Source organism: Pelodiscus sinensis, chromosome 20, assembly GCF_049634645.1.
Source record: "Pelodiscus sinensis isolate JC-2024 chromosome 20, ASM4963464v1, whole genome shotgun sequence".
Classification (NCBI taxonomy): Eukaryota; Metazoa; Chordata; order Testudines; family Trionychidae; genus Pelodiscus; species Pelodiscus sinensis.
Window position 1 is genome coordinate 23570736 of NC_134730.1, and position 16907 is coordinate 23587642.

General features: G+C 47.6%; 1 protein-coding gene across 3 annotated transcripts in view; it reads right to left on the reverse strand.

Moving 5' to 3' along the window:
• LOC102463174 (cilia- and flagella-associated protein 337-like) overlaps nt 1-10019 on the reverse strand; it is an 81362-nt gene extending 71343 nt beyond the window's left edge. Inside the window, exons 1-4 of one of the 3 annotated variants that reach the window (XM_075903989.1) lie at nt 9367-10019; nt 3981-4248; nt 2118-2261; nt 1128-1250 (exon numbers count right to left, since the gene is read on the reverse strand). In XM_075903989.1, coding sequence (XP_075760104.1) covers nt 1128-1250; nt 2118-2261; nt 3981-4248; nt 9367-9488 — 657 coding nt within the window. In that variant the 5' untranslated portion in view covers nt 9489-10019. The remainder of the gene's footprint in view (nt 1-1127; nt 1251-2117; nt 2262-3980; nt 4249-9366) is intronic. The other 2 variants (XM_075903990.1, XM_075903991.1) reach the window with 2 other exon arrangements.
• Nucleotides 10020-16907: the final 6888 nt, after the last annotated feature.

A 16907-nucleotide genomic window follows, 5' to 3' on the forward strand; every position in this document is an offset into this window, starting at 1 on the left:
TTGTAAAAGGAAGATACACTGCTAACCTCAGCTTCCCAAACATAAGAATGGCCAAACTGGGTCAGACCAAAGGTCCATCCAGCCTAGTATACTGTATTATGACAGTGGCCAGTTTTTCCGGAGGAAATGAGCAGAACAGGGAATCTTTAAGTGATCCGTCCTGTTGCCCTTTCCCAGGTTCTGATAAGCAGAGGCTAGGGACATCTTTCCTGCTCATCTTGACTAATAGCTATTGATGGACTATCCTCCATGAATTTATCTAGGTCTTTTTTGAATCCTGTTAAAGTCCTGGATTTCACAACATCCTCTGGCAAGGAGTTCCACAGGTTGACTCTGTGTTGCGCGAACATCTGCATTAGTATTTATCTGTGTTGCAGTAGCCCTAGTTGCCTGAGTCATGGACCAGGATCTCATTTTGCTAGGTGCTCTGCACATTCCCAAATTGTTCAATTGTAGCTGAGAGACAACAGGAAGAGGTGGACAGACAGGTATTCTGATCCCATATAATGATAGCTGATGAAATGCATTTAATGAGACACAATAATCCAAACCCTTTATTTTCCCCATGGCAGATGGAACGGCTACTAGGAGACTCACGAAGCAGTTTATAGATGTGGGTACTGGCTTCTCATTAGGGAGGGGTTAAACTCAGAATTTCCAGTTTAAGGGAAATCTGGAGATTTTGGAAAACCTTTTGTTGAGGTCTGGGATGAAGCAGGAATTTTAGAATTTCCCAAAAGTGCTACTAGGCTCTCTAGTTCCACAGCAGTTCTCTTGAGGAGTTGCACCAGGACTTCTACATCCCAGAGGAGCTGGGTGCCCTAGTCAGGCTAAGAGTCAGAGAACTGGCTGTCCAGGGAGTCATGAAACCACGTAGCTACCATTCACCCTGGCAGCCCCAGCTCTGCAGGAGCCCTTTGGGTGGGCAGCCGAGGGCCCAAGGAGCTAAAGCTTTGATTTCCCTTTTCCCTACAGAAAATCAAAATGTGGGGGCAAAGTTAAATTTTCCTGAAGAATTTTTCCTAGAGACAACGATTGAATGCACTCTGGATGCTGAATTACTCCCACATGTTGCGTTGTCACTGCATGAAACCCCTCTACCCCCATGCGATTACCAATCTCTTTACCTCATATGTTTTCTGAATACGCAGAGCGCCGTCCCAGGTAGTAAGAACTCCTCCCTTGCTGACACTTACATACCAGAGTGGGGGTGGGGAAGAGATGGCCAGTATCCTGGTAGTTGGCGCTTGCTGAAAAGCCAAGACAAATATTGCACCAACGATCAGTTCTCCTTCTGTTCTCCATGTCACATTACATACCTGCCTGTAAGTCAGCCATCACATTCAATGGGAGGCTAGAATTTGACCATTCTCCTTCAAAGTGACCAGGAAATGCTCATCCAACATGATAGTGAAATAAGCAAATGACGACTCGGCTCATTTACTGAATTAACCTTCCCTAGATTTAAGTGCCTGGCCAGAAATGTTTTACTGCCCGGCAGCGGAACAAATCTGGAAGTTTTTCTTCACTTTCTGCTAGAAATTCAACAAGAAACTGCCCTCACGACACTTCCAGAGAAACACAAAACTCTGCCAACTGCTGCCTGGGGCTTTAGGAAAACTGCCGTAAAGACAGAGACATGGGAACTGGTGGTGCTGTAGCACCCTTGGGCTCCCGGCTTGGCGCTTGGGGTCCGTGTTGCCTCCCCACACACTGAGTTTTTGGTTGCCGGCCGTGCATGCTGGGTTCTCGGCTGCCACTCCACATACCTGGGGCTCCGTGGCCAGCCCTGTGTGCTGGGGTCTTGGTTAGAGCCCCTGGCATGCAGTATAGCATCTGATATTCTAGCTGCCGGCCCTGCATACCGGGGCTTTGCTCTTGGCCTCAGCTGGGGGCGCAGCCCTCCAGCTTTTAAAAATATTCCCATGGTACTGAGTAAAGATGGGGGGGAAAGGAGTAAAGATCAAGTTTTAAATCCTTTTGTTTTCCCTTTGCAAGGGAAAAATGTAGCTGAAGACGAGAGGAATGTAGCACCGGGGATGGCTGCGGGGCAGTGGTATGGCCAGTTACAATTCAGTTCCTCCACCCCTTCGCCCAACGCGCTCCCCTCTGCTCACCTTGTTCTGCACACAGTGCCGGATGAGGGGCTCCCGGCTCTGGAAGATCTCCTGGGCTTTCGTGCAGTCCCTGTCTCTGTAATAGAGCAGCAGGTGTGCGCAGAACTCGTTCCAGTCAATCAGGCCGTCGCAGCGGGCGCCCACCTTGAAAGCCGCAGCAACAAATGAGGAGGAAAAGCCAATGCGATTTCACTGGTAGCCTGAGCAGGCGGGATAGTCCTCCTGATCATATTCCGCTCACTGCTTCTATTACCGTATCAGCCGGCAACATTCCCGGTAACCCATTATGCCAGGGCTAGGCAAGATACGGCCCGGGGGATGGATCCGGCCCACCTAGGACTTTAACCCAGCCCCCGGACTCTGGCCACTTTCTATTTACATCCTGATGCCCGAGCCATTGAATTACCAGGTGGTGGCTCTGACATCAGGATCCTATTGAAATGGCTCATGGTGCTACCTTGGCAGGGGTCAGAGCCACAAGCCCTTTCAAGAGCTGCAGCAACTCCAGGCAGCTGTCTGGCCACGTGGTAGTGGCTGCGGACCCTTTTCTGTGATTTTAATTCAAAGCCTCCAGCCCGGGAACAACTCTGGGGCAAGGCTATTCCCTAGCCCCGCCCCTTCTGCCTCAGGCCCCGCCCCCTCCAGGAGTGGAGCCGGCCCGTCAACCTGCACCCCCCTGGGAAAATTATCATCAACGTCTGCATCATGCTAAGCACGGCAAAGCTCAGACCGTGCCCAGTGGGTCCTGCGCTTCTGGTGGACAGTGCTTGCCTCAGAGGCTCGCTGTGACTCTCCCCTTGGCCTCTTCTTTTTCCAGAGGCAAGGGTCACAGCCTACTGAGTCATCCTGATCATAGGCTAGTCCACAGTTTGGGGTGAAAACCCCTCTGTAGCCCTGGTCTCCCCTCTCAGGAGCAGACTCTGTAGTGGTGTGGGAAGGACTGGCCCACCCACTATTCTTGGTTGCAGCCTAAGGCAGCGGCAACAGACTGGGCTTGTTCTAGTCCCATTCTGGCAGCTACTTCCTGGGCCACTTCCCCAAATGGTCCCTCCCAGGACCTTTCCGCTGGTATCTGAGCGAGTCTGTTCTGCTCCTCCATGGCACTCTGCCTTGCTCGCAGGCCTCAGCTCGCTCACACACATCGCCTCACTCTCAGTTCTTGGACTAAATGCCCTCCCTGCAGGAAGGCCTTACAAGCAAGACCCAGCAGGCCTTCTTGGGCTGCAGGTATCCCGATTGACTTGCTGCTTCCAGAAAGCCTTAATTGGCCCCAGGTGCCTGTTTGATTATGCTGCACTAGGCTCAAGACTGTTTACCCAGGGAAGAGAAAACTGCCCCCCCCCCCCATGGGAAGGAGAGTAGGGTGACATGTAAGGAAGAAATAACAGTAAGGCTATGTCTACACTCACCACTTCTTGGGCGAGAAATATGCAAATGAGGCTAAGCGTGGAATATAGCCGAGCTTCATTTGCATACTGAATGAGCCGCCATTTTTGCAGAAGAGGCTCTTGCACCAGAAGGAGCTGTCTATACTGCCCCTTCTTGCGCAAGAGAAACCTGCTTGCGCAATGCTGTTCTTCCTGAAAATTATCGGTGTCGCAGCATTGCGCAAGAGGGTTTCTCTTGCGCAAGAAGGGGCAGTGTAGACAGCTCCTTCTGGTGCAAGAGCCTCTTCTGCAAAAATGGCGGCTCATTCGGTATGCAAATGAGGCTCGGCGATATTCCACGTTTAGTCTCATTTACATATTTCTTGCGCAAGTAGCCGCGAGTGTAGACATAGCCTAAGAGTGTTGCAAACTGTTGTGGGGGCTGGCCTGGGAATTATTTGCACACATGACCAATCTAACCCCAGCTCCTGGTTACCTTGTTGAAAAGCAGTGTCAATCGAGTGTTCCAGATCTCAGAGCCAGGCAGCTCGGACAGAGCTCGATGAAACTCTTGTTGAGTCAATCTTCCCGGCGGCTGCACTTTCTGTTTTCTGCGGGGTCTCACGCACTGGCCTGTGTTCTCTGCTTCTCTACCTTGGTCTTCCCCTTTGGGAAGGCTGTGATTAGCAAACAGTGCTTCCAGGAGCTGCAAGTGACCCAGCTCCAGCTCTTCTTCTAGCTGTGGGCTTTTACGCTGCTCAAACCTGGTGGCAAAGCAAAGCAAAGCAAAGCAAAGGAAATGCTCACTGTGGACAGGGCAGACACTGAGCGTTGTGGGTGTCTATGCTGCTCAGCTCCTAGGTGTTAATTTGCCACGTGGTCTCTCTAATGGAGCAATAAAAACAAGAGAACAGCAAGGAGGGCCGGCCCAACGTGTCTTGTGTTGGGTACCCAGCATCTGTGGACCAGTGTTCCCTGAAAGCTTAGCACTTGGGCAGCCACCTAGGAGAGATTCAGGTGCCACTCAGCTGATTAGCAGAGCGCCCCCAGCTGGCAGCATGTTTCTACTAGTGGTGCACATCTGCACATGCCTTGGTGCACCGAGCAACATTTATTCCACACACAGATGGAAAAAATTAGGGGGAACATTGCTGTGGACCCTTGAAAATATAGACATTGAGTTCTGGGTATGTCCACACTGCAGTTCAAAACCTTTGTGTCTGGTCCATGTCAGCTGATTCGCGCATATGGGCCTCAGGTTAAGGGGCTGTCTTGAGCTAGATCCCAGGCTCTAGGACATGGGGGGGACCAGAGCCCGAATGTCTACACTGCAGTTAAACAGCCCTTAGCCTGAGCCACCTGGAGCAGACCAGTCTTGGGTGTCCAGCTGCAGTGTGGACATACCCTATGGCTACATCTACACTACGAGTTTTCTCTGCAAAAAATATGCTAATGAGGGACTCATTTGCATGAGTTGTGATCTCATTTGCATGTTTTCTGCCGATCCGTTTTTCGCTAGGGTTTTTGTGCAAAAACAAGCAGTGTGGACGTATTCTTTTTGTGCAAAAACCCTTTTTCCCGCAAGATCCTTATGCCCCCAAAAAGGAGGTCTACTGATCTTGCAGGAAAAGGGGTTTTGGCACAAAAAGAAAATGTTCACACTCCTTGATTTTGCACAAAAACCCTAGCGAAAAAACAGATCGCCAGAAAATATGCAAATGAGATCGTGCCTCATGCAAATGAGTCCCTTATTAGCATATTTTTTGCAGAGAAAACTCGTAGTGTAGATGTAGTATAGACATAACCATAGGGTATGTCCACACTGCAGCTGGATACCCAAGGCTGGCCTGCTTCAGGTGGAGAAAACTCGTAGTGTAGACATAGCCGATATGAGTTTTGAATGGCAGAAAATATGCTAACGAGGGACTCATTAGCATGAGTTGCAACACCATTAGCATATTTTCTGCCGTTTCTTTTTGCGCAAGGGGTTTTTGTGCAAAAAGACACTGTGTGGACGTTACCTTTTTGCACAAAATCCCCATTTTGCGCAAGATCCTTATGCCTGTCGTGACTCATGCTAACGAGTCCCTCATTAGCATATTTTCTGCCAAAACAACTCATAGTGTAGACGTAGCCTGTCTCTCTCTTTCACACACCTGTCAATGATAATACTGCTCTGTATCTCAGTGTGTTCGGGAGGCTTCTGGACCCGTGGACAGCAGGCACCAGTATTTATTCTTTATTCTTGTTATTACTGTGGGCAGCAATAAAGGCAAGAGCGGAACCAGAGAAAGCAGGAAGTGAGGCTGAAGCGAGCGCTTTCCCCTCTCCCTTAGGTGACAAGTTCACCAGGGCTGTGTCTACACTGGCATGAATTTCCGGAAATGCTTAAAACGGAATACTATTCTGTTTTCAGTTTTTCCGGAAAAGGAGCGTCTACATTGGCAGGCTGCTTTTCCGGAAAAGCCCTTTTTCCGGAAAAGCGTCCATGGCCAATGTAGATGCGCTTTTCCGGAAAAGAGCCCCGATCGTCATTTTTGCGATTGGGGCTTTTTTCCAGAAAAGACTACTGGGCTGTCTACACAGGCCCTTTTCCGAAACAGTGTTCCGGAATAAGGACTTATGCCCGAGCGGGAGCAGAATAGTTTTTCCGGAATAGCGGCTGATTTTGTACAGTAGAGCATCGTTGCTTTTCCGGAAATTCAAGGGCCAGTGTAGACAGCTCGCAGCTTATTCCGGAAAAGCAGCTGATTTTCCGGAATAAGTGGCCCAGTGTAGACACAGCCCAGGAGAGCGGCTGAGGCTTCTGCCTTCCATCCCCAGCCCTTCGTGTTCCTCAGAGTCCCTGAGAGACACAGCCCCCATCCCCTCTCCCCCCCTGCACAGGCGCTGGAACAAGTTTTAGGGTGGGGATGCTGGGTTACATCCCTCCTTACACACATTTCATTCGCCTGCGATGGTGCCAACTCTCCCAGACCGGATGCCGTTCGTGGCAACAGTGTTGAGTCCGTTTGGACCAGGAGTGTTGGCAGCCCGAGCCCCCACAAGGGAGTCACATTTAAGGGCAACTGCTGAGCCCCGAGCCAAGGCCAGGACCTAGCCCCACGCTGCTGGGAGGACCCTGGAAGGCAGCAGAGCCTCCAGGCCAGGGGCCTGGACCCTGGGGCGGGCAGGCCACGTATCCTGCATGGGTGGGGCCAGTGGGCAATGAGACCCTGAAGGCCGGTGGAGCCTGTGAGGCTGCCAGGTGGTGGCAAAGCCAGCGGGAACCCAGAGCCCCAATGGAACCCTGCGTGGCCACCCAGAGGTTGGGACCCGGGGCTGGTAAAGCAGGGGGCAGGTTGGCAGCAAGGCTGGTTCTCAGGAGCAGGAAAGCTGGGTGCAAAACCTAGGGCTGCTGCCTCCCCCCCCCACTTGCTCATCTCCAAGCCCAGAGTCATCATGACTTTCCTCCTAGCTGAGCAGGACTGGACACGACACTGCCCAGCTTCTGAACCAGCCAGGGGCCTAGCACAGAGCTATGTGGGGCATCTTCTTCCTGTCCCTGGGGGCTGGACCTAGGTAAAACTCAGAGACAGCTCATCAGCCACCGCAAATTAGTGCAGCTCCACAGATTCATCCCCGGGGGAGGATTAGGCCTCAGGGGTTTCAAACTCCCAGCCTGCGGGCCAACCCTAGCTGTAGTGATTGCATAATCTGGCTCAGGACTCCCAGAGGGCTGGGGGGGGGGGAGTGGCTGTCTGTTAATGGCCCCCAAACCCCTTCACCCTGGGATTGGGGATTACTGAGGGGGGCCTGGCATCATGTGGCGGCAGGAGCTGCAGGGGAAGTGGTGTGTATCGGGTGAGTGCACTCGCCCAGCTGCCTTCTGCTTCCCCATGCTACTGCGGGGACGGCCCGACCACTGCCGCCGCCATGCACCAGCCGCCCCCCCATGATTCCCAAAGATGCGAACTTTGGAACATGGCCATGGGGGGAGAGGGTGGGATGATGGCAGGAAGGGGCGGGGCTTGGGGACCAGTAACGGGCAGATTGCGCAATCAGGCTTGCCAGGGGTGGCCGCCAGGGTGTGAGTTTGAGGCTCTTGATCTCGTAATACCTTGCTCCACTCTCATGTGTCTTCCTAATTGCAAACCCAAAATGCACTCAGGCCTCAATAGCACATGACCCCACGACAATACATTCTCTCTGGCAAGCGTGGGATCAAATGAGACCATCCGATCTGGGTAGCTGCACAGATTGGAGGAAATCATAAGGATTCCAACTCACATTAATTCCATGAATACCGTGAGGAATTCGCTGTCAATTAACAAGCCACAATTTGTTGTGATTTTTTTCCCCCTATTTAAGGCGTGGCTATGTAGAGGCACAACCTGTTGAATAGTAATTTTCTATAGAGAAGATTTAAATGAGTACAACACAGTAACCATTTATATATAGCTGATTATATTCAGTTTCTTTTATACGGTCTTTTCAAAGGAAAAATATTACCACATGCTTAACAGCTGCTGGGATGGAGAAATATGAACAGCAGCAGCAACGACTGTGGTGTGCAAGAACACTGTTGCTGGTGGGTGTGTGCCATGTCTAAGAAATGAAGACTGTTCTCAGCAGGTAATGGATGGGCTTTCAAGAATGCCTATGGGGATGGAGTCATGAGCCATGTTAGCTCAACTGGCAACCATGGGACTTTCATGGTTAAAACACAGGGGCTACGTCTACACGGGCACCCTTTTCTGGATAGCTTACAACGGAAAACTTTTCCGTTATAAGCATTTTCGGAAAAAGCGCGTCTACATTGGCAGGATGCTTTTCTGGAAAAGCACTTTTTGTGGAAAAGCGTCCGTGGCCAATCTAGATGCGCTTTTCCGCCAAAAAGCCCCGATCGTCATTTTTGCGATCGGGGCTTTTTTGCTGTGTAGATGACACCTTTTTGTGCCAAAACCCCCTTTTGCGCAAGAGCTGCTCTGCCTCAAAAAACGAGGGTGTGAATTTAATAAGCTAGGTTGTGAATTTAAAGCACACTAGCTGTTCTGCTCTAACTTCTTGAGTGAAAATTTTTACTGTGCAATAAAAGGGAGCATCTACACAGCAAAGTTATTCCAAAATAACTATGCAAGCATCAACACAGCAATTCCGTTATTTCGAAAGAACGGGCGGCTTATTCCCCCTTATTCCTTCCAAAAAATGAGGAAGAATGGCTCTTGTGCAAAAGGGGGTTTTTGCATGAAAAGATGCCATTTACACAGCAGTTTTTGCATAAAAACCTCTTGTGCAAAAGGGATCCAGGGGGGAATGGAAATGAGAGTGTGATGTATGCAAATGAGCGCTCCATTTGCATTTCCTCTTGAAGAAGAGGATTGTAGTGTAGACATAGCCTTATTTTAAAATAGCACATCTACACTACAGGGAAGCTTCAAAATTAGTCTGAGGCAGACTTCCTTAATATGGATGCGCTACCTCGATTTAGAGCCCCAGGAGGCACTGGGGAATAATTACTTTGATTGGCCCTGTGGAGGAGCTATTTCGAAATAGCAATAGTGGAGTTATTCCGAAATAACTGTTATTCCGAAACACACAACTGTTATTCCGAAATAGCTATTTTGGTATAGGTATTATTCCTCATGAATGAGGCTTATAGAAGTCGGAATAAGCCACCCGTTATTTCGAAATAATGGAATTGCTGTGTAGATGCTTGATTAGATATTTTGGAATAACTTTGTGGTGTAGATGCACCCTTTTAGTGCACAGTAAAAGTGCTCACTCAAGAAGTTAGAGCAGAACAGCTAGTGTGCTGTAAATTCACACCCTAGCTTATGGCACACTAATTTTCCATGTAGACAAGCTCTTAATAAATGTACCAGTGTCAGAATAGAACGTACCTTGTTATACTCGCTGGCACTTCTTGCCTGTACGCACTCCAGGATGAATTCTCCTTCTGCTTTTCCATCACTGACATATCAACTTTGCCCCCCTTTCGCCTGAAACGATGATGGTTTTCCATGGCCTTTTCCTAATATACTCAAGACTAATTAACTTGCAAGACTGGCAGAACCAGAGTCAATTCTGTAGCCCCTTCTTATCAAAGGAATCAAGATCTGAGTGGACTACAGCTGGGGGAAGGTTGGAAGTTCTTCTCCACGTTCTCCTGAGGCCTTGTGGTCCAATAATCCTTGAGCACTTGCTTGCTATCCAATACGAATGCTTTCCGGAAGCCACGGCTGACACTTTTGGTAGTAACCACTATACGCTATGGCTGAATCAAACATTTTTGCTCAGATGCACGCGAACCAATGTTTCAAGTTTTCCCAAGCCCGGATATGCCATACCATGCACGCCTATTCGGTAGCGTATTCTCAGAGAGCTGCACGGCTTAACGCCTCCCAAAGCCATAAGCAGTTGAGTATGTTACACAGACAGAAAACCAGAGACTTCCTTTTGAAAGGCCAAAACTAGGTATATTGGGAAGGGCTGTTAGCATAGTGACTCGCCTGGACTTGCACAACATGCTCCATCCTGCTTACAAATTATTTAGGCCAAGAAATGTTTCAAAGCAAGGGAATTTCATGTAGGGGATGGGTCTGTGCAAAGAAAAGCATTTGGTCAGTTTATGATTAACCTGATCATGTGCAGTGGATAGAGAGAAGAGATAATCAGCGATTTCTTCCTGTGCTTGGTTAGACATCCAGGGTCAGCACCCTAAGCCCAATGTGCAACCATCCATGCAGGCGACCCTTTGGAAGGGGGCTAATTTAGGGAATACCAAGTGGCACAAGTCTGCAACGCTGAGACCACGCTCTGCACTTGCGGGTTGGTAATACACACTGCACAGGAACAGAAGTGAGTGGCTAGGGAGACTTCTTCATCCTCCTGACTGCAGAAGCAGAAGACCCGACCTGTTTCATAAATGTGGACTGGTTATTTCGTAGTGAAGCAGGGTGCATTTTGGCCTTGCTATTTTCATTAATGTGTCATTTATTGTGCTGTCAATATTTTCTCATCGCCATAACTACAGGTGATGCTAACGTGCCTTTCCCTATTCCATTAGGTAGTTAAACTGTAACAACTCCATGAAGCCGCCAGTCATGTGCAAAGCCAAGAATTCTAGGGAGTCAATGGTCCATTCTTTGAGAGAGGGAGAAACCCAGGGAGTCTGTTGCTTTTTTACAATAGTATCACATCTCTCCTTTGTTTTCATTGTAAGTTCAAGGCCATCACTAGTCTTTGCCAGCCTGAAATCAGTGTGAGACCATGATATACAGGCCCATATGCAGGAATTTCTGTGGGTGTGTGTGCTTTTTTTGTAAATGTGGACCACAATGATGTAAATGAACCCCTCATGGTCCTCCCAAGTAAGCGGGGAAATTTGCCCCAGCCTTCCCCTGCTGGGTGAAGAGCATGGGGGAGGGAGCTCGGGCAGCGTGCTACTCCTGCCTGCCCTTGGCCAGCTTGAGCATGCTTAGTTTGGGGACCATAGAGGTGCTTTTGCACCCTTTGCACCCCCACCCCGCATATGGGCTTTCACACCTGGGTAAGGAAGCAGGGCCTCAAAATTCCCGATCCAGTCCTTGCTGTAAATCTTCTTTGGAACATTTGTTGTTTTTTAACGTTCTTTGGAATGAACATTACAGGCAGCAAGGGCATCTAGCGAGGAGCCCTTTAAAGGTCCTGTGTGTGATAATCCAGCATCATCATAAGTGTGGGGCCTGCACAAATCAGACACCAGGAAGGGTATAACATATAAACCTGTAGGGGAACACCGTCACCTCACTGGACATTCAGAGTACGGCTACACAGCAACGTTATTTCGAAATAACTTAGTCTGAGTCTACACAGCTGGCAGTTATTTTGAAATGTTGAAATACTGTCAAGCTGGAAGACTTCTTACTCCGACTCCTGTAACCTTCATTGTACAAGGAGCAAGGGAAGTTGAAGGAGGAGTGCTCTATTTCAAAATAAGGGTGATGTAGATGCTCCCAGTTTTGAAATAAGCTACTCAACTGACATAGCTCAATTTGTGTAGTTTATTCTGAGTTGAGCCCTGCTGTGTAGACGCACCATCAGTAATGGATATGAAAGTAGCCATCCTTCTACAAAAGAATGTCAAAAAACAGTTACCGAGGGAGACATCTGACCTGGAATTCCTTTCCAAATTCAACACTATCAATTTAGGATTGATTAAGTAGCTCCACTGGTTAACAGTACAAAGGCAATTTCCTATCCCTGGGTATTCACATTGCCACCACATGCTATGAACGACCCACTTGCACCCTGCCTTGATTAACTTCATTATCACAAGCAACTTCATCCTTGTATATACTCTTGCTCCTTAACTTTCACTCCAATTCATCTGATAAAGTGGGTTTTACCCACAAAAGCTTGTGCCCTAATAAATCTGCTAGTCTCTAAAGGTACGTCTACACTGCAGCTATTTTGAAATATCTTTAGAAATAACGGGTGCGCTATTCCGACATCCCTGTAAACCTCATTCCATGAGGAGTAAGGGACATTTCGGAACAGCAGTTTATTTTGAAACAGCATCAAATTATGAAATAAGATATTTTGAAATTAACTCGAAATAAGCTACGCAATTTGTGTAGCTCACATTGCATAGCTTATTTCGAGCTAAGGGTGCAGTGTGGACGCACCCAAAGGTGCCAAAGGACTCCTCATGTTTTTTGCAGATACAGACTAACACGGTGACCCTTCTGAGACAGCCCTCTGAGGCAACGTCTAGACTGCAAGCCTCTTTCGAAAAAGAGCATCTAGACTACAACCAGTACTTTCGAAAAAGCAAGCCGCTTTTTCAAAAGAGGGCACCCAGGCAGTCTGAAAGCTCTCTTTCGAAAAAGCACCGTTTGCATGACATAGCACCTTTTTTCAAAAGAGCACTTTTGAAAAAAGGTGTTATTCCTCATAAAACGAGGTTTTCCACGGTCGAAAAAACTGCTGCATTCTTTTGATTTACTTTCAAAAGAATGCGGCAGCAGTCTAGATGCAGGAGAATTTTTTTCGAAAAAAGGCCACTTTTTTCGAACCCTCCCCCTGTAGTTTAGACACACCCTTAGTTATTTTAGAATCTCAGCTTTCATTGTAACCAATCAACACTTTTGAGTGGAGCTAGAAGTGACACCCTGCTGAGGATTTCATCCCAAGTGTGTGCTTCAATTGGCTTGACACACAATCCAAATGTTGTCCCCACTGCTCAGTATATTGTCCATCTCCCAATATCGACTGCATTTGTCAACATTCTAGTTCTGTTAAAAAGAAATCAGTGTTTGCTTAATCTTCAGGGAAGATCCTTAAATCCTTTGATATGGAGAAATATTTCAGATAGCTTGTGGAGAGATTGTTTTCTGGTTTCCTGTTTCAGATGAAACAAAGAGGAGGTGACGTTCACACCTCCGGAACACCCTACTACTGAAGGATGCTGTCTGGTGCAAGCCCCATGCAATTCTAAAGTCTAACCAGCAGATGGTAGATGATGAAAAGAGATGGAGAGCAAACAATACAATCACTTTTCACTGGGGTGAAAGCCAGTACAGAGTTGGAAAACAACCAGACTCCAAAGGAACCCATGTCATATGCTGGAAATATGTGCAAGACATTCCAGGAAAGAAAAAAGTCTTACGGATCCTTTCTTAGAAATTCTGAATTCGTGTGCAATGTTCTTTTAAAGCAAATCAACCAACACCCCTTTTCCCCCATTTTTGTTGTCAGGACAGAAACAATGAAGACAAACGACCCTTCTTCACCTTGCATGCTCCCTGTAACCTGACTTTTCTGCTTGAGAACTTTTTAATCAAAGAGCATACAACTGTCTTCTGTCTCCATGGCTTTTCCTATGTAAGCCAAACCTCCCATGACTTCCTGTGCATACTCCTAAAAATATCCCCCCTTTCATTTTGGGGCCATCGTTCGCTGCTCCAGCATCTCACCATGACTACATCTCATTCCGAAGAATTAATTCGTGGTTCATATTAGATTCACAGAGGGACTGGTTGCAAACCTAAAAGAAGACTGGATTGCACTGTAAAACTTGGTTTGTAATGAGATGTTTTTATGGTGAGTGACGGTAAGCTGTGTTCTGTGGGCCTATTTGATGTGCAGTGCTGGTTTAATACTTTTGCTCACACAGGGTGGCTACGTCTACACTGGCATGATTTTCCGGAAATGCTTTTAACGGAAAAGTTTTCCGTTAAAAGCATTTTCGGAAAAATCGCGTCTAGATTGGCAGGATGCTTTTCCACAAAAGCACTTTTTGCGGAAAAGTGTCCGTGGCCAATCTTGACGCGGTTTTCCGCAAAAAAGCCCTGATCGCCATTTTCGCAATTGGGGCTTTTTTGCGGAAAACAGTACTATGCTGTCTACACTGGCCCTTTCGTGCAAAAATCTTTCGGAAAAAGACTTTTGCCCGAACGGGAGCAGCATAGTATTTCCGGAAAAGCACTGATGATTTTACAGGAGATTGTCAGTGCTTTTCCGGAAATTCAAGCAGCCAGTGTAGACAGCTGGCAAGTTTCTCCACAAAATCAGATGATTTTGCAGAAAAACTTGCCAGACTAGACACAGCCGATATGTCTACGCTACAGAGTTGTCAGAAAAATGGCCATTTTTCCAACAAAACCTGAGGTATGTACACACTGCAATCGCAGTCTTCAGAAAGTAAATCGAAAGAACCAAGTGGTTTTTCCGGTGTTGGTAATCCTTTTTCTATGAGGAAGAAGCCTTTTTCCCAAAGAGCTCTTTTGGAAAAAGGCATGTGTGGATGGGGAAGAGGGAGTTTTTTCGAAAGAAGAGGAAAGAGGAAAAAGCACAGGTGCCCTGGTGACCACTCCATCCATATTAATCACAGCTTAAATGTATGATAGTGTCCATTCAGTGTGGACGCTATCTTTCAAAAAAGCAAATCACTTTTTCGATGCGCTTTTGTGGGTGGACGTTCTCTTCCAAAAAAAGGTTCTTCCGAAAGAAGCCTGTAGTCTAGACGTAGCCACAGATGCATGTTCTTATGTGCATCAGCTTTGCAGGAGCAATGTAGGGCTCTAATATCTGAAAATGTTAAAGTGGAAAAGAAACAATGGGCTACATTTTCCCCTCACTGGCAATGTGGACTCCTGGAAAGGAGGAACAGTGCGTAGGTCGTGGCACGTACATTTCTGAGAGACCAGAAGAAGGGTTTTTCAACCAACAGTGTCTGATAGTGGTAACCTCTAACATAGCTGCTTCGGAACTAAATATTTCACTTCCAGCCTATTGTGTACCCAGATATCTTTGAAGCAAATCAGGCCTTCTAAAAGCTTTGTAGACGCATAATGTTCCAGACATCCTAGAACTACTGGTCATCAAATGAAATTAATAGGTAGCAGGTTTAAAACAAACAAAAGGAAGTTTTTCTTCATGCAGCACACAGTCAACTTGTGGAACTCCTTGCCAGAGGATGTTGTGAAAACCAGGACTTAAACAGGGTTCAAAAAAGAGCTAAATAGATTCATGGAGGTTAGGACCATCAATACATGTTAGCCAGGATGGGTAGGAATGGTGTCCCTTGCCTCTGTTTGTCAAAAGCTGCAAATGGATGGCAGGAGAGGGATCACCTGATGATTACCCTGTTCTGTTCACTCCCTCTGGAGCATCTGGCATTGGCCACTGTCGGCAGACAGTTTACTGGGCTAGATGGACCTTTGGTCTGACCCCAGTATGGCCGTTCTTATGTCCTTATGCCTACTACATGTCACCAAAACTGAGGCTTGCTTCCGAAGAACCATCCATCTCCTTTCATCAGATTCTTTGTTCTCTGACATGCCTGTGAAAGTGGGGAAGGAAACCCTCAGTCAATAACAGGGCCTGTAGGGCATGAAGCAACCTCATTGTGCCATCAAGAGTTTGTGTGATGCGGGTATAATTTGCTGAGTGAATGGCCAATGGATTGGGTGAATTTATTAGGAGCTTCACTTCTGCCCGAGCCAAAAGCAAGCAGATCCTCCCAAACCGCAGAACGTTGCATGTTCCTGTTCCAAAACACCGCCATGAATTTGTTCTGCAGGAGAAGTGCCCATCCCAGCCCAGGGCTCCTATGATAGCAGTGAGGCTGTGTACACTACCTGCTCTAGAATTAACCATTCACCAGCCCGCCTCATAGAGCTTCTGCATCCTGCTGATTTCCATAGCTGGTACAGACTGAACCTCTCTAGTCCAGCACTCTCTGGATCTGACTGGTGCTGAACCAGAGAATTTGCCAGACCATGGAAGGTCAGTATTGTCCAGCCGCATTACCAACATTTCTGCTGCTTATTGGGCTCTTAAAAGTCATTTAGGGGTGAATTAGAGCTAAACAACAGCAGGGACACTGAGAGCCAGGACTGGTGTCTGGAAATAAACTTTATGGGACCACAGGAAACTTGGCCACACCCATGCTAAGTTGACATCTGGTGAACTGAAATCATGCCTGACTACGGATATTGCTGGACCAGAGAGTGCCGGACTAGAGGGGTTCAGCCTGTATAGGCCACATTGTCTCTTTCTGCTCCCCCATCTCTCTCTACCCAGCTGCTGTTTGAAACAGGAACATGCCAGTTTTGCCGAAGTTCATGATAGAACTTTTAGCACCTGGGGCACAAGCCACAGGGCCAGTTAGTGCATGATGGCTTGGCACCCCAGCTTGCAGTGCATTGAGTCTCCGTATAGACAAGCTACTGTATGGTAATCACTGTGGGGGCAGGGGACATCGTTCTGCATGTGTACAGTGCTTGGAATAATAGGGCTTTAGGGTGTGACCAAGACTCCTAAGTGCTGCTACAAATACAAAATAAGAAGCAGCTCAGCTAATTCTTATGGGCAGAAATCACTCTCTGTGGATCTCTGGGTCGACTGTGGTGGCCTGAGAGTATCAAGCATTTTAACTGCAGCATGAACATAAGAACGGCCACACTGGGTCAGACCAAAGGTCCATCTAGCCCAGTATCCTGTCTGCTGACAGTGGCCAATACCAGATGCCCCAGAGGGAGGGCACAGAACAGGTAATCCTCACATGGTCCCTCTCCTGTCATCCATTTCCAGACAAACAGAGGCTAGGGATACCATTCCTACCCATCCTGGCTAATAGCCATTGATGGGCCTAACCTTCAGGAATCAATTTAGCTCTTTTTTAACCCTGTTCAAGTCCTAGTCTTCACCACATCCTCTGGCAAGGAGTTCCACAGGTTGACCAAGTAAAGAAAAACTTCCATTTGTTTGTTTTAAACCTGCTGCCTATTAATTTCATTTGGTGACCCGAAGTTCTTATATTGTGGGGATAAGTAAATACCTTTTCCTTATTCACTTTTTCCAGACCCGTCATGATTTCATCATGTCACCAAGGAGGTGAACGTTCCCAGACACCAACCAATGAAGAGCCCTACAGCTGTAACGGAATGGGAAGGAT